At 48.7% G+C, this 17316-nt stretch overlaps 1 protein-coding gene across 3 annotated transcripts in view; it reads right to left on the reverse strand.

Annotated features, from left to right (window-relative positions):
* Positions 1-17316, reverse strand: part of LOC144172726 (neprilysin-1-like) — a 140964-nt gene that overhangs the window by 58921 nt on the left and 64727 nt on the right. For all 3 annotated transcript variants that reach the window (XM_077701340.1, XM_077701338.1, XM_077701339.1), the window contains exon 11: positions 15548-15646. In XM_077701340.1, the coding sequence (XP_077557466.1) occupies positions 15548-15646 (99 nt within the window). The remainder of the gene's footprint in view (positions 1-15547; positions 15647-17316) is intronic.

The raw sequence follows: 17316 nt of genomic DNA on the forward strand, positions 1-17316 counted from the left end.
GAGAGGTATTTTCAGCGCCCTCGGGAGGAGTGGTGTTGACGGGCGGACGTCCAACGCGGCCCTTCTTTCACGTAAGCAAGTTAAAATTACTGCTGGCAATTTACTTAACAGACTGTTTCCGTTTAAACACATATTTGTTGTTCTGGTCACTGACCAGGCGTGCTCAATGCGGTCATATCCGCAAGAATTACGGGAATTAGAAATTAAAGAGGAAAGTTTGGCACGCTGGTAGTGGGAAATGTATTTTTGTTTCATAGAGGGAACGAAAGTAGAACGCAATCGGAGGATGTGCACTGAACAGGCGCTAAGCGTCCGTTCAGTATCGCAACCCAAAACATTAGGCCATAAGCTCACACAACCCAAAAACACGCCCTTCTGGTCACATCTTACTGATGAGAGCGATTTCTGTCAATATATTTTTCACGGGGGCATGGGGCCACCTGTGGTCCTCCGTGTTCTGACGCATTCCGCTCCGCGAGACAGCAATATAGGCCACGTAATGAAAATAAATGCCTTTTCTTTGTTCTAACGATACAATAAGCTTCATTTGCCTCGTACACCGAGGTTTCATAACGTGTTCCGATTACCGAACTATGTTTTTAAAACTCCGTGTTGAAGCTTTAAACTTTGAGCAGCAGTGGCGGCAACAAGGATGATTCGCTAAATGCTGTCTGCTCTACCCGCAGTTAGCTCGATTGCCGGCTCAACACCCCCGAGTTCCTGAGTCATCACTCGCCACCGTGGTTAAATCCACGCGTGCCTGCGCCGCATCTTTGCGTGTGCGCGTCAAGCGTTGGCCTCCAAGAAGCCCTGCTGCGTATGCGCCGTCGACTCGTCGCCATCACCGAGGGTGCTAAAAAGGAATTCGCAAAGCACTGCCACCTTCACTTGGCAGCAGCAGTTGCGGAAACAAGGGCGATTTGCTAAGTGCTGTCCGCGCTACCCGCAGATTGGTCTCTTACTACATATGTTATCTGGTATTACTTTTGCCGCTAGTGCTCCCAGCGTCCTTTTGTCGTCTATGTGATCGATGGACCCAGGATGCCTACAGCAGCGCAACGCGCTAAGAAAGTGGCTGCTCTTGAGTCCCTACTTGATGAGAATCTTGAGGGCGTGGTCGAGGAGCTTACCTTGAAGGTTAAGGCTAAGTTGGAAATGCTAGGTCTTGCAGAACAAGTGAAACATGGTAAGAGTGTGGATTTTGTAAGCAAGGAATATGATGACTTGAAGGCAAAGCAGGACTGACTAATACCGTGAAACAGGCAGCTTGTTGCACAGAACGCAGCTCTAGAAAAAGTGCGTCTGAGCTCGAGCAATACTTGAGACTTAACAACATCGAGAATAAGGGAATCGCTGTAACCGAAGGCGAAGATTGCGTCGCCATTTTGCAGAGTGTGTGCGGCGGTATTGAGTGCCCTGCTGAGCCTTGTGAAACCGATGTTGTCCACCACGTCCCAAGTATGTCGAAACACAACAATGAAAAGAACATCATCGCATGGTACGTCTCGTGTGAAAAGAAAAAAAACGATTTTGTTCGGAAGGCACTGATAGGTAGGATCAACACCAGCGACATCGGCTTCTCTGGTGAAACCCAGGCCCCTGTTTTTGCAAAAGAACACCCAACTTTCGAAAACAATAAACGTTTTTCTAAGGCCCTCGAACTAAAGAAGGAATTTGGCTGGCGATTCTTGTGGACAGATAATGCTGTGTCAAGGCCCGCAAGGTGGAAGACAGCAAGGTCTACCGCATAGCCACAGAGAGCGACGTGCGCGTGTTCACGTAATTCGTGCCTTATCACCTTCCTTCTGATCCATGCCAGCTCACTTCGTTGCCAATGTCTTTGCTGCCCTCAACAGGAGCTGAATCCCGCCTTTCTAACCGCAATCACTCACTGATATACTTTAATGCACGGAGCCTTCGGAAAAATTTCGACAATCAATTGCATTATTGCGTCGCCTAACAGCAGTTTCACATTCATTTGCATTCCCGAAACGTTGCTTTCAGATCCGAATGCTAATTTGCTCTCTTTTCCCTCCTACCAAACCGAGTACTGCCATCGCTCAACAGACAGCCACGGGGGCACAGTAGTTTTTATCTTGTGTGACGTCTCGTACATGCGCAGACATCATCTTTCACTAACTATCAGCCTGTGCGAATCGGTCTGGGTCGAAGTGGACCATCCTTTCTTTTCACACAACAATAAGATCTTAATCCTTGGTTAAATCTATCGTTCGCCTTCAATTTCCCTTCCGGATTTTCTGCTTGGCCTTGATGTTGGCCTCAACGAATTAACTGTTGAAAATAAAGACATTATTTTAGAAGGCGATATCAATATTAACTTGCTGGGCACTTATTCCAAATTAAACTGCTTACACTGATTGCTTTTCAAGGTTTGCTCTTGAATCATTGATTCAAAAGACCCCCCACTGATGCACGTCACAGCGATCGCGCACGCTCATAGATCATGAATTATGTAATACGATGCCTTGTCCCCTGTCTTCCGTGGTGGAAGTTGACGTAACTGATCATTTTCTTTTACAGGCAGGCACCGGCAGAATTCGATCCTGTGTCTTTGAGCCGTTGGACCGGAGAGTCAAACGGCTTACTGCCTCGCCTGTAACGGTGCGGAGTACCTTAGGACCTCCCCATGTCCGCCTGCGTCCTTTCATGCGCACACCACCATCAAGCGAATATCAAGCGGAATTCGATTTGAGCCGTGAGTTGCAGTTTCTTTTAGGGAATAATCAAGGTGCAACTCACAGCTCAAATCGAATGATGGTCGGGGCGCTTGTATGTCATTTTGAGTCCCCGTACTCTGCACCCTGGCAATCATCTACAGAGTGGAGATGCTGCCATTTTTTTCTTACCTTTGACACTGAAGTGCCATGTAATACACATCCATATTTCATCCTGAGAAGTTCGTAGAAGCCATAACAGAAAATAACTGATCTACATTTGATTCTCTTTCTGATGCTGAGAAGGCACTGCAGCAGTTTTCTTCGTTATTTTTAAGGGCTGTATCTTTAAGCACAAACACGGTGAAATGTAAAAGGAAATATAAACAACCAGATAACCCTTGCATGAGTAGTGAGCTTTTAGAAAGTGTCAGAAAAAAAGATACCTTTACAGAATAACAAAAAGGCGACTCTTTAACTCTAGCATTGCACTTCGCTATAAGAAGTACTTTTATCTTCTAAACATTCTATTAAAGCCAGCATAAAAGTGCTACTATGAACACGAATTGAATAAACATAAAAATAATCCTAAGAACAGTGTGATCTACTGAACAACTTTCCTAACACCTCCCCAACGAGCACTGCTATACGTAAAATTATACGAAATCTTACAATAGTGGATCAACCCATTCACATTGCTAATGTTTTCAGTGAATACTTTTCCTCATGTTAGACACACAATCGTCAGAATATTAATGTGTGTCACAACATCCATCATGCTAAACAGTCAATCTTTACTACACCGGTTACAGCAAACGGAGTATTTGCCACGCTTTTTTCTCTCAAAAACACAAGTGCTGGCCTTGGTAAGATTTCCATTCCTCATTTAAATTGGTTGCTCAACTCATTTCTGACACGCTCCGCTACATAATCAACCTTATCTTCAAAACGGGTGTTTTTGCTTCCTCCGTAAAAAACCAAAGATCATACTCATCTTTAAAAAAGGCGACCGGCTGTTAATTTATAATTACCGCCCCATCTCCATTCTTCCCACTATTAGTAAATTCATTGAGCGTTTAATTGCGAAACGCCTTAATCGCTATTTATCTAAATTCAATCTCCTGAGTGACTGCCCAGGCAGCACAGAAAGTGTGTCCTAAGACCGGCCCGTCTATGGGCGCTTTCTGGCATGTCCGGCAAGCATCCAGGTTCTGGCAGCCACTGATCCTAGGATGAGCGGCGAACCATCGGCAACCAGCGCTTCGGTATTTCTCCGGCCGCCCATGTTCAGACGCACAATGGCACCTACTCGGCTGCCAGATATTCTGTTCACTTTCGGCTGCCGATGTTGACAAAAAGAACGGTCGAAGAACGGCTTTAGGCATCCGTTTTTCCTTCGGGAAGCACGGCAAGCGACCGGCCGAAGCACGGCAAGCGTTCAGCCGAAGCACGGCAAGCGACCGGCCACAGAATATCCGTATTCTTGTGGCAGTTGGTGTTCGAACGGAGACAGGCCGGAGCGCGGCTGCCTCGCATCCACACTTTCAACGGTGAACTGCGCGTCCGGCGGCAGAATATTCGTTTTTGTTTCGGCAACTGGTGTTATACAGGAGACCGATCGACGCACGGCCCTAGAGTGTACATTTTTCATTCGGTTAGCGGTCCTCGGCTGAATTACGGCAAGCAAACGGTCGCAGAATTTTCGGCAACCGGTGTTCAACAGGAGACCAGCCTACGTAAGGTCTCAGGTTATACATCATTCTTTCGATAAGCGGCGTCCAGCCGAACAACGGCACCGGTCTGGGCGCCGAGAATTCGTGCACAGACGTGTTTGGAAGGAGACGCGCCGGTGTAGGACCAGTTTTTCCTGGGTGAAGAATGAGCCGTTAGGGAGCCGAATGACGCAGACACGTTTTAAATGCAGAGAATTTCAGTAACTCCAGATGTCACCCGCGTTGTCCCGTCGTAGTCCGCACCGTCGTTGTCCGCACCCCTCCCCCTACAGTATATAAAAGAAAATACTATCCGGCGTCAGGTTTCGATCCCTCGACCCTGCGGGCGGAACGCAATGTACATGGTGCTCTACCCACTGCGCCACAAGGCCGACACAGAATGGGACGCTACGAACGCGCCTTATATCGTTGACTCATTCAAATTACTGCTGACGAGCGCTCTCTCGTCAGCAGTTGCCACAAGTGCAACAGCATTAACGTAACGCAAACTACTTAACGTCGTGCGCCCACGGAAATGCTCTGCATTTGATCGTGCCCCTCGCGAGGGGGATGTTTATACAGGAACTCCTACTTCTAGCGGACTCCTGGCGCCCCCTTTCTGGCATTGTAGAGACTATGAGGCGGACTTCCAAGGGCGCCAAATTTGAATTCTACAAAATCGATTTTATTATTTTTTTTTCATATATTAAATGCAGAGCATTTCAGTAACTCACAATGTCACCCGCGTTGACGTCCGTCGTAGTCCGCACCGTCGTTGTCCACACCTGTCCCCCTACACTATATAAAAAAATACTATCCGGCGCCTGGTTTCGATCCCTCGACCCTGCGGGTGGAACGCAATGTACATGGTGCTCTACCCACTGCGCCACAAAGCCGACACAGAATGGGAGGCTACGAACGCGCCTTATATCCTTGACTCATTCAAACTACGTAAAGAAGCTGCTGATACAACGCATTCACTACCACCAACTACCGAAACACTAAACGTTAACGCAATACACCCACCCTCTATGCGACGCATTTACTCGAGTCCCCCTCGCGGGGAGATGGGACCGCCAAAAACAACGCGTTCTGGACTGCGCAGTAAGGTGCCGGCACGGGCGAGAACCGCTCGCGCTGTTTTATCCGCTCGGTGCTTCTACGTTTTAAATGAACGAACTTCGTTTGTCAAACAGTAAGGAGTGTTCTAGGGGAACGGGCAATGTGCAAGGACTCCCTGGACATTACCAGGGAACCTTTTAGGCCATCGGAACGCAATTTATTTCCACAAGAAGACTGTGCCACACCGACAGGTGAGCTAAGCCTCACCAGTCATAGCCGCTACCACGCCTCACCCGCCAGCTTCGTCGACGCATCAGCTGGAGGCTATTCGCCCCCTCAAGAAATGGAGACCATTGGAGACATCGATCCGGCAGAGATGTTCGACCCGAGGTGGTGGTGGTTCACCAAAATAAGTGGCCTTCAAGGGCGTCGAGAAAGCGGCCGCCACGCAGGAGCTCAACCGGCGCCATGTCGAGGACTCCACACCAAAGATAGGGATGGGCGCGCAAAAGCGCAAGTTTACTGCTATTCTTACAATTTTACTGCGAAAAATAATGTTGCACTATTTTGCTGGTAATCAACGTAGAAGAGGCTACGCTGGTGCCTTTGTAGGCTCAACTTTGTGCCCTCCTTCATGGGATTTTATGACTGTCTATTTAGAAACACGTGTTATTTTAAATTTGCCTTAACAACAGAGCCTTGTGAATGAGGAAGCCTGGATGTAATTTAGTTGCGTTGTTTGAAGGTGAGCTTAGCTACACTTCGGAAATGGCTCATTTGTGTAAACATAATCACCAGAATCCTAGCAAACACAGATTTCATCGGGTTTTTCTTGCTCAACGCAGCTTGTTGAGTTCGCGCACGATTTGCTCTAACAATTGGTAAGCTTAAAGTAGTTGACTGTATTTTCTTTTACTGCAAAAAATCATTTGGAGGTGTTCCATATCAGCTTCTTGTTAGTACATTGCGGGCTCTAAACTGAATGAATTTGTTATTGCATGGATAGCCGAGTATATCTCTCTAAAACAGAAGTCGGTCGCTGTCAATGGTTGTTCGTCCGGATATGTTCCTGTGACCTCAGGAATTCCCGAAGGGTCAGTTGCGGGCCCTCTTTTGTTTCTGTTATATATAAATGTTATTACAATTGGCCTCAAATTTTTGTTCAAAATGTTCGCAAAAGACTGTGTAGTTTACAGGATTATAGCGAATGAACGTGATTCCGAAAATACCTGCAGCATGATTCGAATTTAATAACATCCTGGTGTGCTGATTCAGAAAAGTCATTGACTGTTGAAAAGTGTGTTAACGTCACTTTCACAAGAAAACGTTCATTCCAACTGAATTTGTACACCGTAAATTACACAGCTTTAGGAAAGGCCAGGGAATATAAATAGCTAGGAGTTTGTTTAACGAGAGGTTAGAGCCTAAATGGGCACGTTCACAACACAAGGGTACGCCTGCACGTGTTTTTGGCTTTCTGATATAAAATTTCAGCGAACCTCCATCTACCTAAAAAGAACAGCCTTATTTTACTCATGTGTGCTCAATGTTGGAGTACGCATGTGTTTTCTGGGATACCTACACCAAAGAGCTGGTTGATACGCTCGAAAATATACAGAATAGGGCAGTGCGATTCGCATCCGGTAATTGGCACTGTCAACTTAGCATGAGGGAAAGTAAAAGTTAACCTAAATGGTAAGACGGGAAAGAACAGAGACGAAACCGCAGGTTGAAATGTTTTCGTAATATCTATTATTCGAAACCTGGAATCCAAGGGGAGAAGTATATCCAAGCGCCATTCTACATATCCCTTATTGGGACCGCTAGCTTGAAGCAAATTATTAACTTTCCTTTAGAGGTGACGCCTTGCGCGATTCATTTTATCTTAGGTAAATAAACACGAGAGTAATTATTTTCCACGTTCGATTGTACCAACTGTTTATAATGGTGATTTTCACCGCGCTTTGAGGAAATATTCGAAAGAACGCGTGGCGTGGGCCGACGTAGCCAGGCCACAGGTACCAGAGCAGAAGGCCGTGCCTAAACAAACGGCGAGTCCACCACAACCCAGCCCGGAGATGCTCAAGCTCAGGAACGAGAATGAGCGCCTGAAGAAGCGGATTGCTGAGCAGGACGCACGAATGTTGGAAATGAACAGAAAGCCGGATATGCTCCTCGCTAACCAGCGGCAAGCACAAGCACCCGTGATTGAAGTACAAACCGAGGCGCCGGCTGAGGAGATGGTGGAGGAGGTCCCGATGGACGGGCCCGGACCCCGGGCCAAGAGGCGAGCCACGGAAACGCGAACGATCGACAGGAGAATCCAAAGAGTGGAGGAACGACTCGACAGGCTCGAAGAGCGCTTTGACAGATTCGAGGAGTCCACGAACCGAAGGCTGGCGGCGCTGGAAGCCACGACGGCCGACATCGTCGTCCGCCTCACCAAGCTTGAGCAGATGTTCCAGGCGATGCAGGAGACGCTGGACGCTGGTGCAGATGGAAGCGGCTATCGCAAGACTGAGAGCAGGAGCACAATATCAACAACCCAATCAACAACCAGTATGGCCAGAGCAGCAATAGCCCCCAGGCAAGAGCTCGTTGTTTGGCAATGGAATTCGAACGGACTGCAAGGCAAAAGGGCATCACTACAACAGTACATTGGGCAACTCACCCGACGGCCGGATGTAATATTACTGCAAGAGACGCACAGCGAGGCTCCCCCGAACATGCCGCGGTACCGCTCGTACGCCAGCCCTCCCAGCGCGAGAGCGATTGGGAAGGGAACGCGGCAGGGAGTGTGTACCCTGGTGAAGAAGGGGATCACCTACTTCGAGCACGAACTACTGAGCAATAGCGCCATCAAGCACCGAGCGGTCGAGATCGTCACGGGTAGGAGAAGGAAAGGGAGCACGTTCGTATCTACAGCAATCCGAAGCACTACCAGCAAAAGTTCAGGACCCTCGTGCACAAGGTGAACCAGTTGGCCGGAGACAACGCCACACTGAAGTGAGGAGACCTCAACGCCCCACACACCGCGTGGGGGTACCCGAAGACGACGGCAAAGGGGCGAAGCCTGTTCGAGGAGACCACGGACGCTGGATACCAGTTGCTCAACGACCCGGCGGCATACACGAGGCACGGCACGTCGGTACAGCGGGACACCAACCCCGACCTGGCCTTTAGCAAGACGGCCGGCGCAAGAGCCGAGGTGCGATGGCGGAATACGGGCGAGACGCTCGGCAGCGACCATTGCATCTTGTAGATCGTCGTACCGCTCAAATCCAGGGCGCCGGCACCCAGAGCGCAGTGCATAACGGATTGGAACGCGTATCGCGAGGTCCTGGGCGGAATCCCGGAACCGATAGACACATTGACAAGTGGACGCAGGCCCTCAACGAGGCGGCGCGAACGGCCACCACGGAAGTCGAGCTGGACGACGCGGCCCCCCAGGCCGATAGTCAGCTCGCGCACCTCCTCGAAAAGAGGAGTTCTGTACGCGACAGGTGGAAGCAACGACACAATCGCAAGCTCCGAAAGAGGGTGGCTCAGCTCAAACGGGAGATCGAGAAACATAGCGCCGTACTCTGCAGACAGCAGTGGCCCGCAGTCTGTCAGGAAGCCGACGGTCAGATACACAAGAGTCGCACCTGGCAGCTGCTGCGCCACTTGCTGGACGAGACCAAGACCAAGGGAACGCAGCACCATGTCCTCGCCCGTACCCTGCACAAGGCGAAGCAAGAGATGAGTGAGCCGGAGGTCCGCCGACGCCTGAACAACAAGTACCTTCCGTCCACCCCGCCGGACCCCCTCCCGGACTACGCGGGCACGGACAACGCCCGCCTCGACGAGGACATCGAAGAGTGGGAAGTCCGCGCGGTGCTCCAGTCGATCAACTGCAGGTCGGCGGCCGGTCCCGACAAGGTGATGAACAAGGCTCTCCGCAACCACAACGACGCGGCCGTCACGGCGCTTACGCGATACTACAACGAGTGCTGGCGTGCCGGCAAGTTGCCCAAGAAATGGAAGGAGGCGAGGACGATGCTTATTCCGAAGCCGGGCAAGCCACCGCACATCGAGAACCTGCGGCCGATCTCGCTAACGTCCTGTGTGGGCAAAGCGTTGGAGCACGTGCTACTCAATCGGTGGGAGTTGTACCTCGAGGAGAAAAGGCTGTACCCGGACATGATGCTGGGCTTCCGGGCCAAGTTGAGCACCCAAGACGCCATGTTACTCATCAAGCACGAGGTGATGGACCAACCGACTCGCTACATGGACAACCGTGCAGTGCTGGGCTTGGACTTACAAAGTGCGTTTGACGGGGTCCACCATTCGGCAATACTCGAGCAAGTGTCCCGTCTGAACATGGGACGGCGAACGTTTGCGTACATCGGGGACTTCCTCACCGACCGAACGACGACGATCGTGGCCGGGGACATGGAGCTCCCCAACAAGACACTGGGCAGCGTGGGTACACCGCAGGGGTCGGAAATATCACCCATACTCTTCAACATGGTGATGATCGCGGTGGCCGAGAGACTCGAAGGCCTTCCGGAAGTCAAATACACCATCTACGCCGACGACATAACGCTCTGGATGACGGGAGGCAACGACGGCCACATCGAGGCTGCGTTGCAACCAGCGATCCACGAGATCGAGAATCAACTGCGAGGAACGGGGCTGGTGTGCTCGCCGGCGAAGTCGGAGCTCCTGATCATCCCGCCGCGCAGGAGGAGCAGGAGCGGCGCAACCGAGCCGGACATCAACTTGAAGACGAAGGACGGGACGGCCATCCCGCACGTCAAATCACTACGAGTGCTCGGCCTGCACATTGATGCGCTCAGACACAACGGACTTACGATCAAGAAGCTGGATACCAAAGTGGCGACGGCCATCCGGCTCATCAGGAAGGTGTCCACCCGGCACGCGGGCATGAAGGAGGCAAGCCTCCTCAGGCTCGTGCAGTCGTTTGCGGTCAGCCACGTGGCTTCCGTTGCGGCGTTTCACGACTGGAAGCCGGCGGAGCGCCAGAAGTTAGACGCGATAATACGCAAAGCGTACAAGGCAGCGCTAGGGCTGTATACGCACACGGGCACGGAAAGACTCCTGGAGCTAGGGGTTTACAATACGTTAGACGAAATCACCGAAGCTCAGCGCACAGTGCAGCTAGCGAGATTAGCGCAGACGAGGATAGGACGCTCGATACTGAAAAGGATAGGCTATCGCGGACAGGGGTTGCAAGAGGAAGGGAGTCGGGCATCGCTGCCGTGCGGGTTGCTCCACCAACTGCAGGTGCCGCCGATCCCGAAGCACATGCATCCCGACGTCAACCACGAACGAAGGCTCGCGAGGGCAAAAGCTCTCACGGCGACGCATGCGTCGGACACCGGCGCCTACTACGTGGACGTGGCCAAGTATCCATACCGGCCGGGCACGTACGCAGCGGTCGTGGTCGCGGCTACCTCCGGGGAGCTGTACACGGCGGGCAGCGTTCGGGCGCGGAGCTCGGATCAGGCCTAGGAGCTTGCCATTGCGCTGGCGCTTGTGAACCCGAAGTGCTCTACAGTTATTAGTGACTCGCGAACGGCGATCATGAACTACGCTACAGACGAAGTGTCCCCCACCGCAGTGAGGGTGTGCGGGGCCCTACAATCCAGGCGGCTGCCGGTGACGGTGAAGTGGTCCCCGGCACACGTCGGCCCGGTCAGCACGGGCGAGAACCGCAACGAGGAGGCGGACCGAGCGGCGCATGCGCTCACCAGTCGCGGCGTAAGCTCGGACCCCCGACCTATGGGGACGGACGACCTCGAGGTGATACCGCTCACCTCGTACAAAGACACTCTGGAATGGTATCGGGATAGCAGGCGGGTGTTTCCGCCGCCCCATCATAAGCTCACCAGGCAAGAAGCGGTAACGCTACGACAGCTACAAGCGCACGCGGTTTGGACACCAGTGATAGCCAAGCACGTATGCCCGGAAGTGTATCCCAGTGACGTGTGTGCGGTGTGTGAGAAGGACAGAGCCACGATGGCTCACATCCTGTGGAACTGTAACGTGAAAGAAGGTACTACAGAGACGTTACCACCACACCTGGCCGGTGCGGTAGTTAGCAAGGACTACGACGCCCAGCGTAAGGCCGTCCAGCAAGTGTTGGAAGCCCTCGAGCGTCAGCGGCCGAAAGCACTGTCTCCTCGGAGGCTGGGTGCAAATAGGCAGCTCAGTAGCTGATGGCAAGGGACCATCCAGCGCGACGTTAGGCCGCGTCATATCTGCCGGACAAATAAAGACGTTTTCTCTCTCTCTCTCTCTCTCTCTCTCTCGTTATTTGGTGTCATATTTGATGCTTAGTGTTATGTATCTGAGGCACAGTAATAAATGAGGCACAGCAAAGAGGCACAGCAATAAAGGAACGACAATTTGTGAGCACTGTTTAATAAATGAGTTTTGGTATTAACTAGCGCTGATAATTAAGCAAGGCTGAGCTGAAGGCTGGACGGCTGGTGGTTGCGCGCGGGCTCACTGTGATGTGGCTGCATTATACCCAAAATTCTGGGCTTGCGCTGCTGCACAGCGCGACTGAGTCATCTGCTTGCGCGGCATGCAGAGACCGTCCTCAGTACAGTTAACATACTGTGGCTAAACTCCAATGCCCGTAGCGAGGCCGTATTTCCAGCAGCTTTAGTCAGGCTGGAGTCCGACGACCGCATCTCGGCTATCCTCCGGTGGCCGTACTTCGGCCTACACGGGTGGCTTCAGAAATTGCGGAGCCCTACGGCTGGAATCTGGCCGTGTGAACGTAAGCCGGTCCACTGGCCGACAGACACTGCCCATTGGACAGCCAAGGGAGTACGGCCGTATACGGCCAAAGGCCCACATTTGAACACGGGCCGAACATGGCTGCCGGAAAAAGGCCGGACAGAAAATCACCGGCCAAAGTACACAGGCTTAATTTAGGCCGAACAGTCCTGCCAACCGAAATGCCCCGATAGAATGGAAACTGGCCAGTTTCCTTTCGATCAGGGCATTCTACAAATCTATTCTACTTTCCTTATTCAATTTTATAAAAAAAATCAATCGACACCAAAAATTTTGCGGGTTCAGCTTTTTTAGATTCCTCTAAAGCATTTGGTACGAATAATCACGATGTTTTGTTCCATAAATTGCAAGCATATGGGGTAACAGGGCCACCTCTAACAGGGCCACCTCTAACAGTAAAAGCCATTTGTTCAGCAGGCAGTACACACTATATGCGGATGATACCTTCTCTGAACCCACAACATTTAATCAAGAAGTACCCCAGGGTTTTATTTTGGGTCCGCTGCACTTTATTATATATATTAATGATCTTCAAAATTTACTTCATTCATTTCACTGTGTCCTATATGCCGATGATAATACAATATCCTTATGCGATACATTGATCACTTTGCTCACCTCCAAGCTGAATGCTTTGCTCAATAACGTCAATACCGGATGTAGCGACAATAACTTAGTTATGAACCTACAGAAACTAAATTCATTACTTTCAGGACTTTCCATAGGCAGAGCGGCATCCTGCTCGCCATAATGCTAGGATCTCACACCATTTCTCTATGCAAACATTCATCATTTCTTGGCATCGGAATCTACCCTAGCCTTTCGTTTTGCTTTCATTTTTCACAACTTAAGCCGAGAATTGCATTTCGATTTCACGTATTTTTGAAGCACAGCAGTTTTTTTTTCATCATGCACTTATATCATTGTATTTCGCTTTCATTCATAGTCATATTAATTATGGCATTGCCTCTTAGGGTAGCATATATTCTTCCCATGTCTCATCAGTCTAAGACATCCAGAATCAATCCATTCGCATTATGACACGTAATTCATACCGTTCTTCAGCTCCACCTCTGTTGCGTGAGAACAAGATATTACCCGTAAATAAATTATTTAACTATAATGTAGGCCTGTTTTTTAGAAGTTATTTCATTGTTACATTTACTACGATGCCATCGATGTTGTTTGCTTAAGGACAAGAAATTTCACCAGGTTTGCAGCCAATAACAACTTTTTGTTACCTATCGTCCGTACTAATTTCGACAAGAAAACTTCTTGTTTTGTGGAAATTTCATTTTGTAGTGGCCTCCCTGTCAACATAAAGTCATCATCATCCATAGCGCTCTTTAAAAAGCGCTTCAAAGATTCTTTGTTGTAGGTAACAGAAAATCAGACTTATATTTCATGGTTGTTAGCAATGGTGTTAGATCTTGTATAGACCTTGTATGCCTTTATTTTGTATTGTTGTAGTTCATTTTCGTTTCGTTTCCTGTTCTTTATTTATGTCCTTGTGTATTGCTGCGTTTGCTGCAAACTTTCGTTTTCTTGATACAGTGGGGTCATAATTATAGGTTTCTTTTGATGCCTTACAAATTTGTGTTGTGCATTTTTCATCGAGTGTCAAGTTACAGTAGCCAGATTGTGGGACTTTCGCCTGTATAATAATCTGTTTGTATGTCTGAGCACACAATAAATTTGAGTTTGCATTTGCATTTGTATTTGAAGCTTGCTGAATAATTGTCGGAATCCTATAGACTTTTGTGTAAAGTTTCTGCTGTTGGACGCCCGGAGGTTCACCCGCTACAGTGGCTCAGTGGCTAAGGCGTTGCGCTGCTGAGCACGAGGTCGTGTGTTCGATTCCCGGTTGTGGCTGCCGCTTTACTGACGGAGGCGAAAAGCAAAAACGCCCGTGTGTGCGAGATTTCGGCGTACGTTTAATATCCCCAGGTGGTCAAAATTAATCCGGAGCCCTCCACTACGGCGCGCCTCATCGTCTGCGTTGCGTCGGCGCGTTAAACCCTACAATCAATCAATCAGGACGCCCGAAATCCTCATTCCGAGCCATGACCCCGTGTCATCCTATTTCTAATAAATTCTGCACCAACTTAACCACGACAGTTTTTTTCATCTTTCCTTGGAACAGAAAACTAGCACACTCCTCTCGTTGCTACGTTCCTCTTAGCACGTTCTTTAAAAGGGTAGCAAAGCGAGGCAAGACACGAAACGAGCGTAGGCCGATTGTGGTTCTATAGAGGCCAACGGAAAGCCACAAAGATTACGTGCCCTTAGGCTCTCATTAGTGTTCAGTTGGCATCCACAACTAGCGCTTGTTTTGGTGGTACAACAAATGTTGTCTGCATTAATGTTTGCGCCGTCGTTTTTATTTAATAACGATTAGATAAAGACAACAAAATAAAGTCTAATCGCGAGAAAATTCTAATCGCGAGAAAAAAAAATTCATTATGCTAACTACAAGATATGCGTAACTGGTTTTAGAGCGTGATGCTGCATTCTTAATGTGAGTATTGAAAATTAGAGCCCTTAAACTGTGTGAAAAAGAGAGTGCTTGGTAGTGATATGTTTGGAGTTACTATATTGCTGATTTTCTGTGCTGAATTCTTAGTACAGTCGCGCGATCTCAATGTCACAGAGTAAGATACGATTAGAGATTAGAGACAATGGCTTTTTATTATCAGGTGACTAGGATAATGCCTGCGCAGCTTCTAGCCCGCCGCACCGTTGGCCGCCGAAGAGCTGCCGCCATTGCGCACATACTCTTCAGCAAGACGCAGACGGCGCGCTTGGAGAAGAGTATGGACGACTCGGGAAGAAGCGCGGCTGTGGAGAGGAGTATAGAGTGGTGCTCCAATCACACTTTCTCCGTAGATGGCGACGCTTCAATGAGCAACATACAATGTGTGAAATACAAACACCAAGCTTACACTAATCCGCAAAAGTGGGGCTTCATGTCTAAATCACCGGCATTTATACAACGACTTTTTCCAGGTCAACATTAGCCGTCTTATATCTAAATATGGAATCTATGAGCCCTATTTTTATTGTTTACGACTTTTTCTGTAGGGTGCACACACGTTGCTCAGTGCATTGTTGCCCCCGGTGCGAAAACCTGCAAATATAGTGACATACGGATGTGGTTGAAAGGGGGGGGACTTCGAAAGGCAACGTAAAAAGATACGTTGTAAGAGTTTGTTATGAGAAGAATAACAGCAAATGTAGGTCAAATTGAAGCATGCATGGAGGCAAGTAAAAAGGTCACCTTCACACCTTTTGTACAGCGTGGTATCTAGTCTTTTCATCCATCCAATTGCTATCCCGAATAGTTTTGTTGAAAACCCAAGTGAGCTTTTTGATGAGATCTTCTACCTAAGAAGGAAACAATGAATAATGATTTTAAATGCGGCAGGAATAGGCAATACTGCATTTGTTAATTGCTCAGTTGCTACATTTAACTGCAACAAGGTAGCAAATTGGGCGAGTTGGATAGCATTCATGGTGGTCAGCGCGAACGTCTATTCTCTTCTCTGTGTATTGTTTTCGTTCGCGCTGACCACCATGAATGCTACATTGAAATTGCTTGTAAATTCTTTTTCATATTTGAACGACGCCTGACGTCATTCTGTTCAATAAATTCAATATCTTATTCACTCGTACGCGTACTTCTTCCGGTTTTGTTGTTCTAAATATTTGAACATTTTAACAACATGTTCCAAATAACGATCGTAATGCGCAGCGTTATGTTAGGGAATTAGGTTCCGTGTTTTATGCCGACCTGCCAATGCCAAAGAAAATCTTCGTTCATATAATACACATAAGAGCGGAAAGCAAGTGGGCAGGTTGGTGCGTGTTAAGAACTTAAAAAAACAGCGTGAAGTAATTGGTGACACAGTAGAAGGCACGACACAGCGCTTTTTGTGTACTTTCTTGTCCACGTCTCGTTCCTCGGGTACCCTTTAATAATGACTATCAAAAAATTCTGTTCTCGATTTTACTCATATGTCCAAACAACAAACCCGTATATAAATGTGTATCTCTCAGTAGAAACTAGTTATGACGATATGTTCCCTGTCCTTTATTTTTCTGCCCAAGGAACATACTTTTACACCTCCGAATGCATTTTTTAGACCGCAGAACGCACGCGCAGCGTGCGTCGTCTTCGCTTTTAAAGCCATACTTCCACGAAACGCTGTGCGCATGGTCTTAGCATTCGCCCTTCATGACTAGGTACAGAAGTGTTAAACCTGAGACATTTTTATTTACTAATTACAGAGGAAAACAGTGGATTTTTGTACCAGACAACGGCAACGCCGCGCTTTCGTACGATGGTGCACTTACGGCTTCAAAACGTTGCACTGTACGAAACATATTCATCTCAATGGTTAACAGAAGGCACACAAAGATTGACATGTATTCTGCCCAGCACGTGAATAAAATGCGGTGAATGGTGTCTCTGATGCCTTTGCAGGCTGCTATAGTAGTGTCCTGTCCCATATTATTAAAACAATTCGCTACTACCGCGAACTTCTTTTCGGTGCCGTAATACTTTCCACAAGGCCATTGATTCTAAGGTAAACATGCGTAATATGCCAAGACGAAGATTTGGTATTTGCAATGTTTTATTATAACAAACAATAGTGTATTCAGATGTACGGTACCCGTAACCGATGTTTTTGAAGTAATGTTATCTGTGACGGGCGCGCGGTGTGCTGAACGCAGCTTGCTTGTTTAAAGGAAGGATTGGACAATAATCTTGGCCGTTGCGGCCGCTGTACTGATGGAGGCGAAAAGCGAAAACGCCATGTGCTGTAGGTTTTGGCGCATGTTAAAAATTCCCAGGTGGTCAAAACTAACCAGGAGCCCTCCTATACGCCACTTCCTTCGTCTGTGTAGTGTCGGCAAGTTAAACTTCATAATCAGATCATATCAGATCAGACATTTACTCTTGTTGAAAATCTCCATTTTAAATAACAGCTGCAGTCAAAAGCTACCTCAAGGCCTCCTAGTCATAGCATACAGAAATATCGCCGGAGGAGTCA

The sequence above is a fragment of the Haemaphysalis longicornis genome, unplaced genomic scaffold (genome assembly GCF_048455015.1).
Source record: "Haemaphysalis longicornis isolate Haplotype H1 unplaced genomic scaffold, Haemaphysalis longicornis Haplotype H1 scaffold_255, whole genome shotgun sequence".
Classification (NCBI taxonomy): domain Eukaryota; kingdom Metazoa; phylum Arthropoda; class Arachnida; order Ixodida; family Ixodidae; genus Haemaphysalis; species Haemaphysalis longicornis.